At 48.1% G+C, this 19,240-nt stretch overlaps 2 protein-coding genes across 4 annotated transcripts in view; one reads left to right on the top strand and one right to left on the bottom strand.

Moving 5' to 3' along the window:
* Positions 1 to 1,423: 1,423 nt before the first annotated feature.
* On the top strand, positions 1,424 to 7,634 carry ENOPH1 (enolase-phosphatase 1; the record flags this gene model as incomplete). Its single annotated transcript, XM_010171579.2, has 5 exons — positions 1,424 to 1,555; positions 2,331 to 2,533; positions 5,151 to 5,283; positions 6,268 to 6,391; positions 7,412 to 7,634. Coding segments are annotated over 5 exons (732 nt in total), but the record flags the coding sequence as incomplete, so codon positions are not given.
* A 3,489-nt stretch (positions 7,635 to 11,123) lies between these two features.
* TMEM150C (transmembrane protein 150C) overlaps positions 11,124 to 19,240 on the bottom strand; it is a 19,695-nt gene continuing 11,578 nt past the window's right edge. For 2 of the 3 annotated variants that reach the window (XM_029085862.1, XM_010171578.1), the window contains 3 exons: positions 18,160 to 18,287; positions 14,326 to 14,503; positions 11,124 to 11,393 (listed from right to left, as the gene is read on the bottom strand). In XM_029085862.1, the coding sequence (XP_028941695.1) occupies positions 11,185 to 11,393; positions 14,326 to 14,503; positions 18,160 to 18,287 (515 nt within the window). In that variant the 3' untranslated portion in view covers positions 11,124 to 11,184. The remainder of the gene's footprint in view (positions 11,394 to 14,325; positions 14,504 to 18,159; positions 18,288 to 19,240) is intronic. The other variant, XM_029085863.1, reaches the window with a different exon arrangement.

The raw sequence follows: 19,240 nt of genomic DNA, 5'->3' as shown, positions 1-19,240 counted from the left end.
TTGCCTGGGATCACTCCTGACACCCAGAAACTGTCTGTCCCACTGGCTGTCCACATGGGTGTCCCCTCTTGGACCACAGACATTTGCCAGTGGGCCAAGGCTTTTACTCTTTTAAAATCCACTGAATCATGGAATATCCTGTGCTTTTGGAGCCTGTTGGGAAGTTTTTCTTTGCCATCACAAGATTACTAAACACTGCTTTTGGAAAAGCAGTTGGGACTTTTTGACATCCGAGTTGTAAGGGAAGTTGAACCAAGTCAGTGGGTCGGATGCGTTTCCCAGCAGATACTCTTCAATTCCCTCCATGATTTCAAAGATAGTTTGAAAGCAACTAAGCTCAGATAAAGGAAATGAGAGAATAACTGAGAGTATTACAAGGCTGTTGATTTCCCTAGACAACTTTGTGGTAATTTTTTAGGCATTTAAGAGATTTTCTTCTAGGCATTTTTTCTTTTAGGCATTTAAGAGATTTTCCTTTCCCTTAAATTTACATTGTTCTTAAAATATACAGCATGGAAAATGCAATATTGGAGTAATAGAAAACCCTGCAGTTCTGCCATCTCATCACACTCCCAGGACCACTGTTTGCTTAATTCAGTAACAAGTTAAAGGTGACAATAAAGTGAGGAGAAAAATGTCACTGGCCATTTTTTGAGGAGAGATGAGGTCAGGTTAGTTTCCTCCCATCTCCTGCTCATCTCAAATTTTTCCCAGTTAAGAAAAGCTCGGTTCTGTACCCGAAGGAAGGAGCTCCCTGTGCCCTTCCCCTTGTCCTGAGGCTCTTTCTGCACCCAGAGATGCTGTCACGGTGACTGCTTGTGGCTTCTCAGTTGTGAAGCACCGCTAATGAGAGCAATTTGTAATTATTTCTGATTGCCCTTGGGATCTCTGGGAAGGTTTGTAATTCTCCTGTGGCACTTTTCCCTAAACCTCCTTTCATTTCATTTGTAAGACTGTCCTATGCAGTTCAGCATCACTGGACTGGACTTTTCTTTTTAAAAAGGTCCTCTAGCTGTGGTGAGATGTGTTTTCAGAATGACTTTCATTAGGACAAGTGCCCCATGAAAAATAGCGTTGTATTGTCAGTTCAGAGCACATACCCTCAGCTGATGGGAAGTTGGGGTCTCGCCTGCCAATTGAGACATTTTTTTGTCAAGCCTAGGAAAAGTTATCACCCACCTTTCCATCCTGGGATTTAAAAGTTGCAGCTACATAAGCAACTTGCAAAAAAGTGCAAAAAATCCACCTGCACTAATCTTGGCCCAGGTTAGCTCTGCCCTGCGACCGGGCAGACACCTTTGGCAGGCAGTCAGGCTCACACAGTACTGTCAGGGAAGCTCAAGCAGGAAAATAACCGTACACACCACTGTGTGCTTTAACAGTTGCTTTAAAACAAAATGGACTTACCTCTACCCTGTTAAAGGAGCTGCCTGTTTTTCTTATCTGCTGCCAGGAGACCTTGTTCCCTTACATCAGAGCCAATGTGAAGGAATATCTGCGTGCTCACTGGGAGGAGGAGGAGTGTCAGCGGGACGTCGGACTTCTGAGGAAACAGGTTCGGTAACAGAGCTACAGCGTGTCTCTTGGGGCTTTCATGGCATGCCTGAGACTTCAGGTCACTCAGACTTCCCCAACACAAGCTGATCCCTCTCTTTGACCCCCACAGAGGCTGGTTGCCTTGATGGGCTGATTGTCCCCCACCCACATCCTGGGGTTGTGCTTGGGGAAGGGCTGTTGCTTGGTAGGCAGCAGCTCAGCTGCTTCCCTAAGCTCGCCTTGGTCTTCACGGCCACCGAGCAGGCATCAAACCCCAGCTTTTTAGCTTTGTGCCTGCACTGTGCCCTTCTCTTGCTGAATCCACCACTTGCAGCTTCCAAGCACCTGTTTGGGAAGCAGTGTGGAGGGATGGCAGAGTGCTTGTCCCACACAGGGCAGCATCTCCTGCCTCTGTACAGGGACACGGCATCAATTTGAGACCTGTGGCTGGCTGAAGCTGACAGATGCTTTTGCTTCTTTGCCTTAATATCAGTAATTAAACCCTTAAGCAAGCACAGTTGTCATTAGAGTATTTACAATACAGCTACAGTAGTGGTAATTGTTTGGGTTTGGGAAGTACAATCCAAGCAAGTGTTTCTAGACACTACTGAAGTCTGGATTTCCCATTGAGAAAAGCATTCAAACAACGTTGTAACCCTTCATGTGAAGAGCAGTGTCCTGCACAGAGGTACATCGATGCAGGTGTTAGGTTAGTTAGACCCCTTTCCTAAATTGAGATGTTGAGACTGCTCCACCTCTTCCCTCACCTCTTTTTTATTGTGGATGATTTCCAGGCTCAGGAAGACTCCAGCTTGGATGGGGTCGTGCCAATCCCTTTGGAGAGCGGAAGCGGGGAAGAGGAGCTGGAGCGGGTCATCCAGGCGGTCGTAGACAACGTGCACTGGCAGATGTCTCTGGACAGGAAGACCACAGCACTGAAGCAGCTGCAGGGTCACATGTGGAGAGCAGCCTATGCAACCGGGCACGTCAAAGGAGAGTGAGTAATTGTGTGTGTGAGTAATTGTCTGCCCTTTCCCTAGTGCAGGTATGGGGTGAATCTTTCCTAGACATCTGTTAGCAGAATAGCTGCATAAGGTATTCCTGGAAACAGCCCTACAAATGCAAATAGGATTACTACTGTTGCAAGTATTCAGATGAAATAATCAAAACTAAACAGAAGAATTGGGTTTGATTATGAAATAAAATCATGACACTACCTCAGTGGAGAAGCCAATACATTTACGATCAGTCGTGGCTTAAGCCAGGCCACTGCTGTCACGGAACCCACTGCAGACACTTCATATCAAACTTGATCATGCAGTGAAACACAAATCCATTGAGCTTAATCTTTGGATCTAGGGAACCAAAAGTTTACGGTAATCGCAGGACTGACCAAGTTGTCTCAGTCCCCACTGGGAAGACAGCAAGTGGGTGAGAGTGTTTCTCCTGAAGGAGAAGAGCAGGTACATGCTGGGGAACAGTCAGTTCTCCAGCCACCTGGGCAAGGTCCGTAAAGATGAGGTCTGAGAAACAGAAGGAGTGACACAGGGCGACTGTGCTCCCACGACTGGCAGAACATTCATCTGGGACAGCTCTTTTCTGCATTAAAAATTCAGAAAACATCTCAAGGTTTCTTTACAGAGATTTCCTGGTTATCCAAGAGACTGAGGCACAAGTAGGAATTTCTTACAGTTCTCCATCTTGCCTTTTTTTATCCCTGAATTGCACTCACATTTGGAACAAGCCTAAACAAGCCAGGGTTGCAGGGTCAGGTCCTTTCAGTTGTTTCCTCTTGCTTTGTCTCTTACCTGAGTGTTTCCTGCCTTTTCACTTCTTTTTGTCTTCAGGCTGCTCTTTATGTTTCACCCACAACACAAGGGTGCATAAGTAAGGACAACTGGAGTTAAGCCTGATCTTCTTATTTAGGTTGAGAGATACTTGGTTAAACTATGCATTCCAAGTTCCTAAGGAAGTAAAACAAACCTTTAAGTTCACAAAGTGTTTTGCCAAAGGAAGAATGAGGAAGTAGAAAAAGAGTTTACAGAAAAATGTAAACATCTACCAGAGAAAGCAACAAAACCCAAAAGCTAGTCAAGAGGGACAGCCATCCTGTTGGTTTTCTTTTAAAAAGAAAACCTTATTGAACTTCATGAAAGCCTTGTTGAAGTTCATGAGGTTTGCATGGGCCCACTTCTCCAGCCTGTCAAGGACTCTCTGGATGGCATCCTGTCCCTCCAGCGTGTCGACCAAACCACACAGCTTGGTGTCCTTGGCAAACGTGCTGAGAGTGCACTCAATCCCACTGTCCATGTCACCAGCAAAGATGTTAAACAGCACCGGTCCCTGTACCAACCCCTGAGGGATGCCACTCATCAACAGTCTCCACTTGGACATTGAGCCTGTCTCTTTGAGTGTGACCATCCAGCCAATTCCTTATGCCCTGAGTGGTCCATCTGTACAGTCCATGTCTCTCCAACTTAAAGACAAGGATGTCATGTGGGACAGTGCCAAATGCCTTGCATGAGTCCTTGCACATGGGTTATTGAGGGACTTATTGTCAGCCTCACTTTGTCCCTCTTGAGCATTCTCTGGCCTTAATTTTCTCCCAGTACATGGGTCATCTTGTAAATGTCCTTTGCATACAAAGAGCTTTTACATACATGTAAGTACAACACTGGAGAGGTCTCATGGTATAAATGAGAAGGGTATGAGGGAACTGACAGACATGTCCATTAGCAGTTACGCAGCAGTTGCCTTGGCTTTGGTCCTCCTTCTGTTTCTCACAGCTTTGCTCCCCACTGCTGGGCTTGTCTTTGGGTGCCTGCTACCCAGGAGTTAGACAGAGTTCACCTTTTGAGACTCATCAGCCTATTGCTAGACCAGTACCCAACACTCTACAAGGCCAGAAGAATAAGGGGAGGGATGCTGCTGCCTGGTGAATGGGAGCTGGTTCACCCTCTGTGGTGCAGTTAAGCCAGGGACTTCTTTGGCCCATGGTTAGTACTGCTCAACCTGACCAAGCTGCCAAATAGAGTAGCTCTGACCTCAGTCCCTTAGGGGATACTCCTTTCCTAAGCTGTCTGGCTTCAAACAGTTCCTACAGTGCCACTCATTTAGCTTCTGCAGCCACAACTTCCTCACAGCTCCTCCCTGCGCACGTTCAGAGCCTGGACCTGTGGGTTTGCCCCATATGAATGCAGCTGACAGCTGTAGTTCCCCAACAGGGAAACCATTGTAGCTTGCAAGGCAGGTAGGACTCAGGATGCAAGAGCCTGTCTTCTCTGTCCCCCCCCCCTTCTTCCTCCCTTGCAGAGAAAAGTGATGGGAAGCCATTTTCCCCAACCTTTCCTCCCCTCTCCTAATTGAAGGGGCTGGAGAAACTCCTGCCCAAGGTCTGAAACAGCTCATCAGAGCTGCTGTCTGCCCAGCAGTCAATGGGCTGCTCAGTTGGCTGGAGCCAAGAATATAATCACCTGCTGCTCAGACAGGCTCCCCGGTTGCAGAAGCCCTTGACACTAAAGTCCCCTTGCAAACTAACGAGACAGTTGTTGCAGTGCCTTGCTAAAGGTGTCCCTCCAGGATTTGCCCTTACCTGCTGCTCTCTTTTGCTCCAGAATCTTTGAGGACGTGGTTCCAGCCATCCGGAAGTGGCGGGAAGCGGGGATGAAGATCTATATCTACTCCTCAGGCAGCATTGAAGCCCAGAAGCTTCTGTTTGGATACTCTACAGAAGGTGATATCCTAGAGGTAGATAACCTTATCACCTTCGTTAGAGCTTCTCCTTCTGCAGAGCCCTTCCCTCCTGCAGCTGCCCTTGCCATAACACTCTGTGAATAAGAGTCTGGGGCAGGGGGTTTGACCCATGGGAGTTAAGCTCAGCTAGTCAACTATGCTAGCATGGCTGCATCAGCCCTCTGTTACAGAGGTAGAAAGGAAAGAGGACATCTGTCACGGATAGGGTGTGAGATGCACTTCACTCATGAGAGAGAATCAACAATATACTTTGTTGATACAAAAGAGTGAGTTAACAGAGTTCAATAGTAAATGTGACAGTGGTTTAACAAGATCCGATGGCAAGGCCCACTTGATTACTTACTGCATAGAGCACAGAGTCAGACAAAACTGTCAGGGAGACCCTCCCATTGAGTCACGAGGTTCCGCAAGGACCCCCTTGCTTTCTAAACTCCTTCACAGAGAGGAGTCTAGGTGTGGCTGGATCCAATCCTAGTCCCAGACTTGGTTCATGGTTTAAGGGATTATATATGCACAATCAATTCTTTAGATTGCTTAGGTAAGGTTTCAAAGTTTAGCATTCTATTAAACACTTACTGAGGATCTATTGTGGTAAGGAATCTTGACCTCGATGAGTAACCTTGAGATGTGTCCCTACTCAAGGGGAGATCCTGGCGTGCAGCCCGCTGTCATTTCAGGAGAACCCAATGGGCCCTGGGCTGTCCACTGCTGACAGAATAAGATGATTAATTTATAGTCATATTTGCATACCAGTGAGACATCTGGGTCTCTGTTCCAGATGGCCCTTGGCTACCATATTGCCATCTGTCCCCAAAGTCCATCGTAAGTGGGGTGCGGCCATCACAACCCCCACTGGTGGTTGTGGCTGAAGATGGGGAGGGGAAGGCACAGTGTCATAACATCTTGCTGAGGAGTGAGGTTTAGCCCTGCTCTTCAGGTGCCACTCAGCAACTGTCTTTGCTTTTGTCTCTCTTCCAGCTCTTTGATGGCCACTTTGATACCAAAATAGGCCCCAAGGTAGAAAGTGAGAGCTACAGAAGGATTGCTGCCAGCATTGGGTGCGCCACCAACAACATCCTCTTCCTGACGGATGTCCCTCGAGGTAGGTGCTCTGACAGTCCTGCTGGCTCTCACCTGTCCAAGGGAGACAGGTGTTCTTGAAATGCATGCTGCTGACTTGTCACAAGCACCCCAGAAACACTGCAGACCACTTTGCTTTGGTGGCACCCCCTTAGCTGCTGCCACGCTCCTTCCTTACACATCGAGGCTCTCAGGGAGCAGTGGGATATCTGTGAGCTGGGCTGCTGTGAGGGAAAATAGGTCAAGTAGAAAACCTGCCAATGCACCAGCAAGCAAGGAAAGACTGTTAAAGTGGAGCGAAGCATTTGCTGAAGTGGTCGGTGTGCTGCATTTGCAAACAGGGTCAGTGGTTTTTGTGACCCGTGCTCAGGGGAACAGATGATGTCTGCTGTGCTGCTGCGTGGCACGTGCGGTGGCTGTTTCTTTGTGCCACTTACCATGAGGTTGTGTTCAGCAGCAGGAAAGCATTGCTCCTGGTTGCCAAGACTTGAACCCTGGAAAGCCAGGCTTGGGAGGCTAATTAATTTCTTGTCTTTGCTGGAAACGTCTTTCTGGTAGAAATGGCACTGGGTTGTGCTCTCAGTCTAAGCCAGCTCAGTTCCCAGGAGTCAGCCCTTACCTCCTCCGCAGCCCTGGCAGCAGAGCTGGTGGGAGCTTGCAGGTACCTCCTTTTCCCTGTTACTGTCTTCTTGTGGCCTCCTGCTGTGCTTGCTCAGGGGTATTGGACTCAGGCTAATGCCACAGCCCCACTACAGCCCATCTTCTTTGTGACTGGAATCGAGCTGCCAGTAACCTGCTGCCTGCACGGTGCCTTGGAGAGCCATCAGCTGGGAGAGGGGAGGAGAAGGCAAGGCAGCCAGCTCCAGATCTGCCAGGAGCTGGTCCCTCTTAGAGCCCTGCAGCACCATGTGCAAATGCTGCTCCCTCGGTCTCATTCTTTAAAAGCACCTCAGTGTTTTGGGGCATCTTCAAGCCTGAAAGATCCTCACATGGAGAGGTTGGTAAGCACATCTCATCTTCACTCTCCCCACCTCTGTTTCAGAAGCCAACGCGGCTGAGGAAGCGGATACTCACGTGGCTGTGGTGATCAGACCGGGCAATGCAGGACTGACGGACGATGAGAAATCGTATTACAGCCTCATCTCATCTTTCACCGAACTTTTCCTGCCGTCCTCCACTTAGGGAAAGCAGCGCACGCACAAAAGACTGTGCTTCACCTGAATTGTCCTTGTGTAATGTTAGGTAATTTTGTCCATGATCAGAATTTAAAACCAAACCCACATCATGTCTTGGACCCATGACTAGTGTAGGCAGGTATGGATAAAGAGTACGGTGTGGGGTCCCTTGTGCAGTAGGACAGAGGCCAGCAACAGCCGGCTGGAGCTGGGAATAGAGTGAGGAGCAGCACCCATGAGCCCTGCTGTTCCTCCCCTTTCCCAGCTAACCATTAGCTCAGGGGATGCTTCCTTCAGACTCACTCATTGAAATCTGTTGCTGAGATACCCCACCACAAGCTCCGTTGTTTTTAGACACAGTCTGCAAACAAAGTGTGTGTCCCCCTGTCCCAGAGGGACCTCCAGGAACTATAAGAGGATACAAGCTTCTCCCTGCAGATGGGGTTGCTGGCTAAGTCAAAACTTGCAATGTTAGGGGGGGTTAGGATGCCCAAAGGAAAATGCCAAATGTGGGCTGTAATACAGTAGGTTTGGGCTGCCACAGAAAAAGCCATCCCTTGCTGCAAGCAAAGCTCTTTAGACCAGGAAAAACTTAAATCTTGGCTATATCCACAGCAGGTCTAGGTACAAAACAGTACAACTTGCATAGGGAAGCTGCTTAGAGCTACACAGCCAGAAATAAGTAGAATATTTATAAATACAGATTAAAAATTACATTCTAGACCCACCTCACTGCTGCATCGTGGTGCTGGGCTATGGGATCCAACTGGCTGAATGCAAAAGTCAGCTTGACTGTCTTTCTGAAGTATCTCTCTTATCACTAACCTGTGGAGGTCCTTCTCGGTAGCCAACATCACCCTGTCAGATGTTCATGGCTCTGGTCAGCAGCTGTGAGCAAACTTTGACAAACAGGTGCTCCTGAGGGACACATCCTGCTGCATTTAATGAGAATTAAACCCTGACCTTTTCACCCAGCCCACCTAAATTGTGCCAATCTCTACCAGGTAGTCATGGAGCTTTTCCTAATATAGTATATAAAAACACAAATTTGCTTTCATTGTGTTCACTCCCTCCCAGAATTTAGCCTTCATGTCTATCACCAGTGATCCCAGCACAGAAAGGCAAATTATTTTTTATTTTTCTTTTTTAAACATGTAAACAGTTGGTTTTCCTGCTTTTGTCATCCCTGGTCCTTTCTTTAAGGCAGACAACCTTGTCCTGCCAAGGAAACTGTATGACCTCCCTGACCATCTTACAATTTCAGTGGGAATGCAAGAGGGAGAGCCACAGCTAGGTTATACCTAGTAACAGTGGAGGCAGAGGCAGTCTGACACCACCGTTCCCTGCTGCTGGCACTTTGTGCATGGGTGTCACTTGCTACTTACTCATTTCCGTGTGGCTGCGCTTGAGCTTGCCCTCATGGATGGCCAAAATAGAGTATTAGTGCCCGTGTTGCCTTCCTGAGCTCTGATCTACACCTGTGGCTGTCCCTGTTGAAGGAGGCTGCTGTGTAGAGAACAAGCAAGAGACAGGTATTTTAGGAGGAAACCACATCACTGATTGCCCTTCTAAAATTTGGATGGTAGCAGGTAAGGCTGTGAGGCAGCGAGTCCGGATGCCTTCCTGGCCTGTGTAATGAGTGTTACCCTCCTCCTAGAAAGCCTGCTAATTAGCACTGTTAATAACTGTATCTGCATGGCTGAATAGTCCCTGGCTTCCTTCAGTGTTAATTTTAATCATGACCCTGTAAATACTCACCTTTTGTTTTGCCTTTGCCATCAGAAAGCTATGCATGGGGTAGGGGACAAAAATAAAACTCACTTTCTCCATAAAAGCACTTTATTTAGTGGTCATGTTTCAGTGTGTATCAGTTGTCATTTAGTAGTACTGAAATGTGCTGTTAGAAATCCTCTACGAAATGTAGAGTTATCACCAAAAACCTGAAGTTCAGTTTGGATTGCATACAGGAAAAAGAGAAAGGAAAAAAAAAATAAATCACAAACAATCTTTTTTTCTTTTTTCCTTTGATAAAATTACAAAATACAAAATGATAAACTGAAAGTATTAATTGAATTTTAAAAAAACCTCACAGTGGACTATTTACAGGAAAATACACTTAAAACTAATCACTACTTTGTGCTCCATATGCATTGAGTGTGTCTGCACGTGTAAGAGGATCTCCACCTGCTTCTTCTCCAGGCTGTTCCCTCCTGCCCTCGCCCAGAAGGAGCTTCCCCAGATGAGCTGCTGTGCCCTTGGGCCACCCTGGGGAGCCCTGTGCCTTACACTGCTGCACCCTTGGGCACCCTCAGCACCTCCCTCCAGGAAAACTTCCCGCTAATGACACAGCTACAAGGAAGGGAACTTCAGCAGTCCAACAACAACCCTCCGTTGGCTGGAGGTGCTCTGGGTTTATAACAGCTGCCCAAGAACAAATTTTGGCCCACGGAAGATAAAAGTAAAGGGCTGGCTGAAAGCTTTCTACTTACACTGGTTTTGACAGAAGTTTTTCTCTACTGCTTCTCCTTTCAGGAGAGGCCCCTGACCTTTGCAGAAGACTGAACACCCCCATGCCTTTTCTCTCTCTGTCAGAAATGCCACGGTGTGCTACGAGTTCCCCTTCAAATGCCTTTTGCCACCATTTTAATTTCTGCTTATTTTCCTGCAGCTCAGACAAGATGCAAACCGAAGCTGAGCATGACTCGTGGAGGAAAAAAGGAACAAACTCAAACCCGATGCCCAGAACCACCTCTGCAACGACTCTGTTCTCATTGCAAGCAAGCCCAGTGTCTCTAACAAAACGTTTTCCCACTCAGTGAACAAACAAAACAAAACAAAACAGAGCTTTGAAATATTACAGGATATGTGGTGGGAGCACTAGACACAAAGAGCAGCCTTTTCTCCATCATCTGGCATTTCCATCTTAATTCAGCACCTTGCATCACCCCGCTGTGCCATCTCCTCTGGCTTGGGACAGTCTGCTGAGCTACAAGGCAGCATCAGCCAAGTCTCACCTCCTGCTCACACTTTCTCCCAAACCTGGTGTTACCATCAGCTGCTTTCCAGGCTAGAAGAAATGCCTGCCTGCTCACCACAAAAGCCAGTCAGTTGGGGTCTTCCATTGCCCAATTCCAAGTCCAGAAGAAAGAGCTGCTCTTTCTCACCCTACCAAGTTACACCAGTTGGCAGCAGAGAAAACAATGCAAGAAACGTCCGAAAGATACAGTCTGGTGACTCGGGAACCGGCAACTCCTGAAGATTCTTGGTTCCTGGAGAAGTCCATCTCCTTCATCTCCTCCTCTGCAGAACAGGCTGAGGAGTGCCTGTCTCAGAGGGGCATCGTGAGGACTGGCTGTTGAACATGTTGAACAAGAGGAACGTGACAGAGCGACTCAGAAAGAGTCAGTGGTAGCACAAACTAACCAGCTTGTGCTCTCTCGTGCTGCTGCTGAGAAGGATCCACCCCTCTTCCAGCAGACAGCAATTTTTGTTTGGCTTTTAATGAGACAGCCACCCTCTGAGCCCTTTGGCAATACGATCATGATTGCACATGAAAACAAACTCATCAAAAAAGTGTAAATGAGGTTATGTTTAACCCATGAGACCACACCTGCCCCCCTCCCCCCTGCCAGAGGACAGGCTACACCTGATCTGTCTGGTACTCGGAGGCTTCCGATAAGCTTTCAGAAAAGCTCAGAAAATTTTCCTGGTACTCAGAGCAAACAATCTCAAATCTGTAGTGCCTGAACTCCACTGCAAAGGTGCCAAAGTAGCAGAGGAAGCACATCACCAGGCCCCACTGGATCCTGGAAGCATACATGTGGATGCCCTGCGCCATGAGGATGAAATCTGGAAGAGGAAAGTCAAGGAGAACTAGTGGGAGCAGAGACACTGATCAGCATGAGAGAAAGACAACAGGGAAGACAATCAAATATTAACAATCAAAGCCACCCAGGTGACACTCAACCCAGCCAGCCATCATCAGGAGAACATGAATGTGGTGCCATGTCACGTGTCCAACAATGCCCATGGAGCGCAGCAGCTCTCCTATATGGACCAGGGCTTCCTGATCCAAGTTCAGGCTGATAAACACTTACAGAGGGAATGACTTAGGTGAAGAGAAGTCAATGACTTGCTTGAACATCCAACTAGCCAGTGACAGAGCCAGCAAGCTGGGGATCTGGCTGTGGGATGTTCCTGCCAGGAGCCTCCCTGCAGAAACTGGATCAGATCTCTGCACTGCAGACAATGGGAACACCTTTCAACCTACACTCTGCAATCTTTCATTCTCTTTAGATCACCTGCAAAATCATCCCTTTCTGTGAGGAGAAGGGATGGAGAGCAGCCCTGAGGAGAAGGACTTGGGGTGCTGGTGGATGAGAACCTCAACCTGAGCCTGCAACGTCCGCTCACAGCCCAGAGGCCAATAACCGTGTCCTGGGCTGCACCCAGAGCAGCGTGGGCAGCAGGTCGAGGGAGGGGATTCTGCCCCTCTGCTCTGCTCTCCTGAGACCCCTCCTGCAGTGCTGCCTCCAGTTCTGGGGCCCCCAACATCAGAAGGACATGGACCTACTGGAGCGAGTCCAGAGGAGGCCACAAGGATGATCTATGGGCTGGAGCACCTCTGCTGTGAGGACAGGCTGAGAGAGTTGGGGCTGTTCATCCTGGAGAAGAGAAGGCTCTGGGGAGACCTTCTAGTGGCCTTCCAGTACCTGAATGGGCCTACAAGAAAGCTGGGGAGGGACTTGTCACAAGGGCAGGGAGTGATAGAACAAGGGGAAATGGCTTTAAACTGGAAGAGGGGAGATTTAGATGAGAGATAAGGAAGAAATCTTTCCTGTGAGGGTGGTGAGACACTGGCCCAGGTTGCCCAGAAAAGCTGTGGCAGCCCCCTCCCTGGAAGTGTTCAAGGCCAGGCTGGATGAGGCTTTGAGCAACCTGCTCTAGTGGAAGGTGTCCCTGCTGGTGGCAGGGGGGGTGGAACTGGATGAGCTTTAAAGTCCCTTCGAGCCCAGACCATTCCGTGATTCTGTGAAAGCCAGAAGCATCAGTGTACACAGTGTGGCACCTTATACTGCAAGGAAAAATAACACTGTCAGAGCCAGAAATGGTGCTGCAGGATCACGCACCCATGTGCCTGGACCATGTATTGCCTGGCATCAGAGTCTCACTGCTGTGCCTTGGGTTGTGCTGGAGTACTCCAGACAAGCAATTCTCAGCTTTCTCAGCTCCTTTGAAGCAGAGGATGCCTTCCTGAGCTGGGGACCTGCCCTAGCCTAAAGCACATCTCCTCTAAACCTGCTGGCTCTCCTGTCTCTCAGGATTTCCTCAGCATTCCAAGAATGCCGGATCACACATCTTCCCAGGTAAACAAACAAACAAGCAGGCTCTCCCACAACTTAACTGCACAGAGCTGATAATCCAAGACTTTTCATCTTGGGCTTAGTGTAAGAAACCAAAGCTCCATTTCAGCAAACAGCATTCTGTGTCTGCTTTAAGGATCTTCTCCTTTCCCTGTAGTGCAAGGTTTACGCACAAGCTGCATGGGATGGGGAGCCAGCCCCAAGCCTTTTGCAAAGCCAGTGTGGGAAGGGGTTGGGGAATGTAAGTTCTGCCTCAGCCTGCCCCCCTCCACAGAGGGCCCAAGGCTTTCAGTGCCAAGGGCTGGGCTGGGAGCACCCAGCATGTCAGTACAGGAACACCTACACCCTGCCTTACCTGCCTGCTCCTGCTCCCAGCCTGGCAGAAACCTCCAAAGACAGCGGCAGCGCAGCAGGAGCCCAGGCAGCTCCTTGCATGCAGTCCTACCCCAGACACACCCTGGGGAGCTATGGGCTTGGGGCAAGGGGAGGAGGGGAGCACCACAAGAACCAGGCAAACTCCCACATTATGTACACCAAAGCATGGTGCTCATCTGCAAATTTTTCCAAGGCAGCTTAAGAGGTGGCTGGTGGTACATCTTCACACCAATCTGCTATTCCTCTGGACAGCAGCTGAAATGTCCAAAATCAGCCAAGTGACTCAGGAACTGTTTTAAGAACAGGCTGTTCCCTCAAGAAGAGGATTAGTTTATTCCTCACCATTTATTCCTGCCCTCTTGCTTATCCCAGCACTAACGTTGATACAGCTATGCAGTGAATGGATCCACCCTAAACAAACACCCAGGACACACGAGTGCCAGTGCAAACTGAAGGGCTGGAGTGAGTCCGACAGGCACAAGGTGAAGAAGCAGCCACAGGTATGTCCAGTCTGAGTTACCACAGACTCCACAGCCCAAATCCCATTTGTAAAACACCTTGGCTTACCCAAAGTCCACATGAACCAGCAGCTTTTGACTGTGATAACTGTTTTAAAAGAGCTGGATGTAGCACCCCAGAACATTTCAACAAACACATCAAAATCTCAGCTCAGAAACCTGATTTCTTCCCTTGTTCCTTTGTTCTCCTGAGAATTTTTATCTCAGTATTTTGCATAATCTTAAATGCTACTGTGTAGGTAAGCAGCAGTGCGATGAAATTGCACGGATACTATTCAATATTATAGCTGCTTTGAATATCACTAAGTTTTAGAAATATTTTTGAAGGAAGTGAAGCAGCACATCCTGGTAAAACATAGGTAGCAAAATGAGCCAGTCACAGGATCATGCCATGAAGAAAAGCTGAGTAGCATTTCTAAATGCTTTGAGATCCTAAGATGGATGTGAGAAGAGCCAACATTCCCTGCTGCAAAGTGTTGGACACGTACGATACCTGGCTTCCCAGGGAGCGGGACAAAAGGATACAGAGCACCACGCAGAGGGTGATGCTGGCTGACAGGACAACTCGTGGAATCCCAACTTTCCGTCCCTCGTTCTTCAGGTTGATCTTGAGGGTGAGGGCAGACTGGATCCAGCATGCCAAGGTCCCAAACCCAAAGGTCAGTGATGTGCCCACATTGTGGATCTCCTCATCGTTGGAAAGCTAAGAACAAACAAAATGGTGATTGTTTGGGCGCAACAGGAATTATCTGCTAGCAACCTTGGGTTGCAGCTGGGGTGGGATAGAGAGTGGGAATCACTGGGGTGCGAGATAGACATGCTGTATCATTTCTTCTGGCAGGGGTGTAAGCTATAACATAACGAAGATGAGTTCACAGCTGTCACTGTCACCACCCAAACCCCAAGCACAATGGAAAAGGCAGTTGCTTGGGGACTGCCTCCACATCTCTCTGACAAAACTCACCAATGTAGAGCTCAGAAATAAATACTTCCCTGGTTCAATGTGATGGCCAGGGCAGGCAAGGACAACCTGCTGGGGTCCTTGCAATGGAAGCAAACTATGCAACCTCCAGTGCCAGCTGGATGGAGCAGTGCTGCCAGGGGAAGAGGGTAGTCAGAGCCCTGACACCTTCATTGAGCTAGCACAAGCCAAAACACAGATGTATGCTCCTGGTTTGGCAAGTTTCTCCCAATAAAAAGCTTGACTGCCTGTTCCCTCTCCTGCCCATCCTTGACCATTGGGCTCTGAGGCAATATGCACCCAACCTCTGGAACGCAAGTGCTTCCCTGTTCCTTGAGCTCCCGTGCCTCACAGGGCTCAGTGACTTTTGCCACAAGGCAAAAGGACAGCCAGGTTCAATGAGCAAGAATCTGCAAAGAGATCCCTAGAGACTGCAAATTCATTCAGAAAGCTCAGCATGGACAGGACTTAAGCCAAACATTTCCCTTTTCCCTCTGCCTGTGAGGCTTTTCTAGAAAACAAATCAGCAGTTTGTAATTCCTCCCTGCAGCCCCGATTCCTTGTCATAGTTCAACCTGGCTGGCAGCCAAACACCACAAAGCCGCTCGCTCGCTCACTCCTCCCACCCCAGGGAATAGGGGAGAGAATTGGAGGGGCAAAGGTAAGGAGACTGGTAGGCTGAGCTAAGAACAATTTAATAATTGAAATAAAACTTAAAATAATAATGACAATAATAATAATAATAGAATATACAAATGAGTGCTGCACAGGGTAATTGCTCACCACCCACCAACCAACGCCAAGCTCATCCTGGCTAGTGATCATGGAGCAGTGAAAATCCTGAAAAACAAAACTGCAATCCCAGAAAGAGAGACAGCATTCTGGTTGACTCTCATTTATATACTGAACATGATGTTATGTGATACAGAATATCCCACTGGCATATCCAAATGCCAGTTTGGGTCTGCAACACTATGCCCCCCTGGCCCCAGTTGCTTCTGCACCTGCAGACTTACAAAACAAGGGGAAGTTGGAAAGGCCTTGATCTTCCAGCAACAACTAAAAACATTAGCATATCAACATTCTTTCATACTGAATCCAAACCACAGTGCTATTCTAACTACTGAGAGAAGAAAATTAGCTCTGTCCCAGCCAAAACCAGGACTTTCCTGTTCAATGATTTAACAAACTCCCATCAAAAAAGATGCAAAGATAACAGTCTAGTTACTGTGCCTCCACTGATCTCTCCCCTCTCCTTCCTACCTTGAGTTTTTTGTCAAGAGTAGATCCAAATTATAGTACAGGCAAAAATGGGATTGAGCTGCCTTTCCCAAAGTAGCCTGCACTGCAAGAGACTCACAGCTACAATATCCCTCTAACACACCCAATCTGTAATTTTCCAGAAATATGATTTAATGACATATTCAGCTTAACAGTCAGGCAGGGAAAAGCATGGACTAAGGTCTTATTACCATGTGCTTTCATGGCTTGGCAAAAGATCTAGGGAAGGATACAGGTAATAACAAGGAGTGGATATTTCAGAATTTATAACCAGGCATGATTTGAACTATCCCATTTTAAATAGCAATCACTTGCACTGAGGAGTGAAAAAAAGGAAGGAGAGGTTGAAACTGTTTCCTAGTGCCTGCCCTGTACTAGAAATGTTCTTCTCACATCTCTACAAGGGTGTTACAAAAGCCTTGTAGTTCCTAGCTGGGAAGCTCTTGTGAAAAAAAAAAGACTCCAAGTTTTTGGCTTGTGCTGTGGACTTAGGAAGACCAGGTCTAAAATGGTCAAATTATCTCACAACTCATTTAAAAACAAAAAGCAAAACCAAAAACCAAACCACCACCAACAAAAAAACCCCAAACGACTGGAAAGGACACAAAGTTCCTACAATTGCTCCACAACCCAAATAGGTTCTTATCCTTCACAAAACAAGTACCTTTTCTGTATTGGCAGGAAAAAAAGCTCCCTGCCTGCAAAGCCAGGAAAGAAGCCAGCTGACACTGACCTTTCTCAGTTCCTGCCATTATTGGGGGTCATTACTTGCACCCCAGTGAGAGGCAGAGCATCAGAGACAGCAAAGGAATTGGGGAAACCCAAGTGCCACTGACTCTAATGTCTTGATTTTCACTGCAGACCCGACAGAAACACTTGTGATCACAATGGACACCCAACCCTAGAGAGCAAGGCTGTGGCACTGACAGCTCGTTTGTTTGTTTGTATAATGTTGCAGAACAGATTGTGAATCGTAGGTACCTCATCCAGGCACTCCTCACATGAGGAGAAGTTGTAGCACTGATCTGCTGTGTCCCTCTCCTGGCCAGTCTGAGAACAAGCAGGAGGTAGATTTAAACAACATGTTTTCAATGAAGGGCACTCAATTGTCTGTTAAATCTGTATGAGCAGCTGTGTATCTGTTCACAGAGACAAACACCTAAACTTCCAGCTCCATCTGTGTCAACCCCCAGGGCTCAAGAGATTCAACAGGTTCCCTGCTCTGGCTTTCGCAGGTAAACTGTAAGCACTCAGGTACAAATCCTGCTGGGAATATGTGTGTCCTGGTTTGTAGCTGGGACAGAGCTGGGTTTCTTTTTAGTAGCTAGAACAGCGCTGGGGTTCGGTTTCAGCTGGGATTTGTTACGAGAAGAACGTTGATAACACACCCATGTTTTCAGTTTTCACTGGAAGTCGAAGGACTTTGTCTGCAAGTTTAGGCTGGGGCAAGGAATATTGAAATTAATAAGCTAGACTGGCATTTGGCTCTGCCAATGGGATATTCCATATCATATAATGTCATGTTCAGTGTATTAATGAGGGGCTCTCTCTTGTGGGGGTTTGCTCTCTCTTTCACTCGGGCTCTCGCTTTTCTGGCATTGCGGTTTCAGTTTCAGGATTGTCGATCCTTTGGGATCATTATCTGAGAATGGGCTGGGCTTGTTCAGCGGGTGCTGAGCAATTGCACTGTGTATCACTCATTTGCATATGTTATTATTACTATTATTATTTCAACATCAATAATATTTTAAGTTGTATTTTATTTAAATGCTTAAATTGTTCTTATCTCAACCTACGAGTCTCCTTACCCTCACCCCTCCAGTTCTCTCCCCTGTTCCCCTGTGGAAAGAGGAGGGGAGTGAGCGAGCAGCTGTGTTTGGCTGCCAGCCAAGTGCTGACAAAGTGAAACCACCATCACAACATGAAAAAATGATTGTGGCCCTTCATCTCAGCGTGCCACTGGAGTGATGTAAGGGGCAAGCAGAGGTGGCAGAGCAGGTATAAGGAGGGCTGGGGCACAGCCAGACACATTATCTCCTGAGCTCACATCACAGATCTGCTAGAAAAGCTGGAACTTCACAGCAGGGACACAGTGGTCCAAGCCTGGAGTACAGTACCTGAAAGTTGCCGAGTAGGGTCATCCCAAATGAGGCCAAGCATAATGCCACCAGGCCACTGATGTTCAGCCAAGGGTTTAGCACCTTTGGCTTCAGCTGGATGAAGCGCAGGACAGCCATGACAAGCGCTGAGAAGGAAACAAAATGCAAGGTGCATCATTAGGTAGGACGTTCTGCAGTAACCACCTGGCTGTGGGCTCACAGACCCCTCACCCTCTTTCCACCCAGAGGGGAGATCTCACTGCAGGTCAGCTAGCATAGTGCTTCTGCACAGCCCCCTCCTGCTCAGCCAGGGACAAGACTATGCACAGCAAGCATTTATCTCGTAATCCAGTTACGTCGAGCTCCCACGCTTCCTTTTCTCAGGATGTTTTGTCTAGGAGCTGGCTTGCAAGTTTTCTGGGGAAAAGAAGAGCACCTTCCTATTTGCCTGCGAAGCTCCCAGCGCACAGTCCATCACGTACACACCATGCATTCACACTGCAGCAGCTGGGCGTGCATCGAGTGTCACTCACGAGCACTGAGCTCTCTTGGAGGAGGGACATCAAACCCCACCTGTATTAGGAAATGTATGAATGGCACAGACGTATTTCTGCAGGTCTGACCATGATGCCCACTGCTTCAGCTCTTCCTCTAGAACAAGTTGCTGGTGCCACAAACATAGGCCAAAATATTGCACTAATTTTCCACAAAGACTGGAAGAGCAGCCCCTCAGGGGACCAGCTGAGTCAGGGGCAGCCCGAGATCTATCAGAATTACTAGCTCTGAAGAGAAGGACTTGGGAGTGGTGGTGAATGAGAAGCTGAACACGAGCCGGCAATGTGTGCTCACAGCCCAGAAGGCCAACCATATCCTGGGCTGCATCCAGAGAAGCATGGCCAGGAGGTCAATGGAGGGGATTCTTCCCTTCTGCTCTCGTGAGACCCACCCTGGAGTACAGCATCCAGCTCTGGAGCCCCCAACATAAAGACAGGGACCTACTGGAGCGAGTGCAGAGAAGGGCCATGAGGATGATCCAAGGACTGGAGCACCTCTCCTATGAGGACAGGTTGAGAGAATTGTGACTGTCCAGCCTGGAGCA

Source organism: Antrostomus carolinensis, unplaced genomic scaffold, assembly GCF_000700745.2.
Source record: "Antrostomus carolinensis isolate BGI_N321 unplaced genomic scaffold, ASM70074v2 scaffold2937, whole genome shotgun sequence".
Lineage (NCBI taxonomy): Eukaryota > Metazoa > Chordata > Aves > Caprimulgiformes > Caprimulgidae > Antrostomus > Antrostomus carolinensis.
The sequence above is the reverse complement of the archived record's forward strand: the minus strand, read 5'-3'. Positions and strand labels throughout refer to the sequence as shown.